The sequence below is a fragment of the Sinocyclocheilus rhinocerous genome, unplaced genomic scaffold, assembly GCF_001515625.1.
Source record: "Sinocyclocheilus rhinocerous isolate Xijiao unplaced genomic scaffold, SAMN03320098_v1.1 scaffold555, whole genome shotgun sequence".
Lineage (NCBI taxonomy): Eukaryota > Metazoa > Chordata > Actinopteri > Cypriniformes > Cyprinidae > Sinocyclocheilus > Sinocyclocheilus rhinocerous.
Genome location: NW_015629527.1, coordinates 31,286 through 34,657, shown reverse-complemented (window position 1 = coordinate 34,657; position 3,372 = coordinate 31,286). Strand labels below are relative to the sequence as shown.

The window sequence follows — 3,372 nt, the reverse complement described above, 5'->3', positions numbered from 1 at the left end:
GAGAGAGATAATTAGTGTATTTATATATATATATATATATATATATATATATATATATTGTCAGTTTATTTATTGATTTATGTATTTTTATTACTGAATTATTTTGATATTGATATAATTAGTTTTTATTTCCATCCAAAAACACAAATATATCTTAAACATTTTTTTTTACAATAGACATGATATATTTCAGCAATGACATAAAAAGGTTTGTAAGTTTTGCTTTTATTAATTTTTGTTTATATGTGAAAATGCCTTTCCCCCTTTAATTACAATTCTAAATAAATTAATTCTATCCATCCATCCATCATCTATCTATCTATCTATCTATCTATTTATAATGTTTCTTGTTTCTTGTCCCAAACATTACTGTGTTTATGATCAAATACTTTATGCAACAATGCACCTGAAAAAAAAAAACACTAATAAAATTTTTTTAAAAATGGTAAAACGTATCAAACATTCTAAAAAGCATGTCTTGTGCATGCTGATAAAGCACTGCGCATGCGTGGTCTGTTGTTTTGGTGCTGCGGTCTCTTTAAGCGCTCTGTAACATGACTCCTGCTGTTCTCTTCTCCTCTCGGCTCGCCTCGGATCTGCTGACGTGTCGGCAGCGGCTCCGTGATCAACAGCTGCCAGCATGGCTGCACCGAAGCCCTGCTTTTATTATGTTTTTACGCTTGTTCTGTACGCGTGTTTTCCTCGGAGCAGCGCGGAGCGGCGCTTCTCGGACCTGAAGCGATGCGCCGATGAAGAATGCAGCAGTGAGTATCTCTGGAACTTTGTATCGGGATGCTGCTGCTGACGTCATAAAGGCCGCATCGCCGCTGCCGCGGGATACTGGAACTTTGTAACAAATGCAACAGTAAATTAATTTAATGAGAAGCGGGTTTTTATGCTGCGTGGAGGGTTCATATTGAAGATCCTGTTTGTTGATACTGAGCTCAGTTTAGCCAGTCGAGCTAACAGCATAAACACACTGTACACTCAATATGGTTCTTTAATCAACCATGTTTTATGCTTTTAATATGTTACGACCAAATGCTGAAACAGTTAATAATGTTAAATTATAAGGCCTGGTTGCATATTGCCATGTAAAACAGACCGATTGCTTGATTCGGAAGGTCGTTATTTACAATCAGCCTGCGTGATTCGATTGTTCACGTTTGAGATGGATTAGGTTGATCTGTTGTTGACAAAAAACATTTTTTCTCGATATTTAGAGTGGAATGCACGCAAACTGAAATAATATCAATATATGCATAATGCAAGTATCTGCTATATTGCATTGCAGTTTAATAATATGTTTACCATTTGAGAATTGAACTGAACACTTTATGTAGTCATGTACGATTTTTAATTTTTATTTTACGTAAAATTCAGTAGAAATAATAAAACAAAATGTGTATTGTCCATTAGTGGTCGACTGGGAAAAAAGAGATGTTGTTGAGATATATATCTCAATGTGATGCATGAATTATTAATTCACAAAGAATAAAAACAGTGTTTATTTTTAATGTAAAAACAGCACTGTAATAATTTTATTGTTAAGTATTTTTAAAAATGTAGGTGTTCTTACTAGATTTTACTGTAAAACTAAAGTTTAAAAATATAAAAATAAACTCAAACATCAGACATATTGTCTTTTAAAATATAAAATATTTTTATTTTATATGGTAATGCAACTTAATTTAGTTAACCAAATTTTAACTATAGCATTTTTATATATATATTTTTTAAAATATTATAATCATTCCCAATCCCTCTTTCCTTAGATTGTAGACGTATTTGCAATTAAAGATCATTTTCATTATTACTTGTAGCACCACTTTCATCAGAAATTTTGAATTTACATTATCATTAAATGGTTAAAAAAATGCACGCAGTACTTTCATCACACAATTGCAAAACATTCAACACACAAAATTTCTTAATTCAACCTTTGTGAATCTCACAAAAGCTTGTAGCACCACTTTCATCAGAAATTTTGAATTTACATTATCATTAAATGGTTAAAAAAATGCACGCAGTACTGTTTCATCACACAATTGCAAAACATTCAACACACAAAATTTCTTAATTCAACCTTTGTGAATCTCACAAAAACTCTCCAAAAATATCCAGATCAAGAAATTTAAAGATATATTTCGCTTAAATAAATTCCCATTTAGGACCCTTACAATTTGTTGCATTGTCCCTTTAATATGCTTTATTTTTAATGCAAATTAGAATGAATTAATCACAATGTTTTTTTTATGCCATATTGCATTCGATTCTAAGTCATATGAAGTTAAAATTCCACATTGTAAGCACAAATCTAACATTTTTCATGCAACTTTCATGCAGAACACTACATGGTAAGCTTTCATAATCGAACATGAAGGGAGTAGTTTTCATCCTAACATGTTTTTGTGTCTCTCTAGTGCTTCTCGGCAGAGGGAAGGCCGCCAAGGATTTCACAGGGCCGGACTGCCGGTTTCTCTCTTTTAAGAAAGGAGAGACGATATATGTATATTATAAACTCTCAGGGCAGAGATCGGATGTGTGGGCTGGTAGTGTAAGTAACCTGTTAATCATTGATTGATTGTTTGATGATTTTGGGTGTTGCTGATGATGTACTCGGATGCCAGTATTTGATTAGTATTACTTTATCATCGCAAACAGTCTACATATTTATTTAGTTGGGCGACAGATCATGCACGAATCTTCAGTAGCAGAGAAATGTGTTAAAGGAATAATTCACACAAATATGACAACTTTCTGTAAATTTACACACCTTCAGGTCATTCAAGATGCAGATGAGTTTGTTTCTTCATCAGATTTGGAGAAATGTAGCATTGCATCAGTGTCTCAGCAATGGATGCTCTGCAGTGAATGGGTGCCGTCAGAATGAGAGTCCAAACAGCTGATAAAAACATCACAATAATCCACAGCACTCCAGTCCATCAGTTAACATCTGGAGAAGACAAAAGCTGCATGTTTGTGATTAAAAATAAATAAATCTATAATTACGGTGTTTTCAAACCATTGCTTCTGTCTAAAATATGAGTCCATAATAACGCTTCCTCCAGTGAAATCAGGCCTGAATCAGGAAAGAAATCTGCACAGATCAAGCACCGTTTACAAGCCAAAACAGTTTTAAACAAATATATGTGTGGATTTTGATGTGAGAGACAACAGAGGATGGTATTTTTCACAGAAGAAAGCATTATTTTGGAATTTGGATTATGGACTTTCATTTTGGCCAGAAGCAATGATTTCAATTTCAAAACATCTTGATGGATTTGTTTCTTAAAAACATGGACTGGAGTGCTGTGGATTACTTGTGGATTATTGTGATGTTTTTATCAGCTGTTTGGACTCTCATTCTGA

General features: G+C 33.2%; 1 protein-coding gene across 1 annotated transcript in view; it reads left to right on the top strand.

The window, feature by feature from the left end:
- Positions 1-564: 564 nt before the first annotated feature.
- LOC107739181 (melanoma inhibitory activity protein 3-like) overlaps positions 565-3,372 on the top strand; it is a 19,398-nt gene continuing 16,590 nt past the window's right edge. The window contains 2 exon segments of the mRNA XM_016551208.1: positions 565-764; positions 2,424-2,557. Of these exon segments, the coding sequence (XP_016406694.1) occupies positions 641-764; positions 2,424-2,557 (258 nt within the window). The 5' untranslated portion in view covers positions 565-640.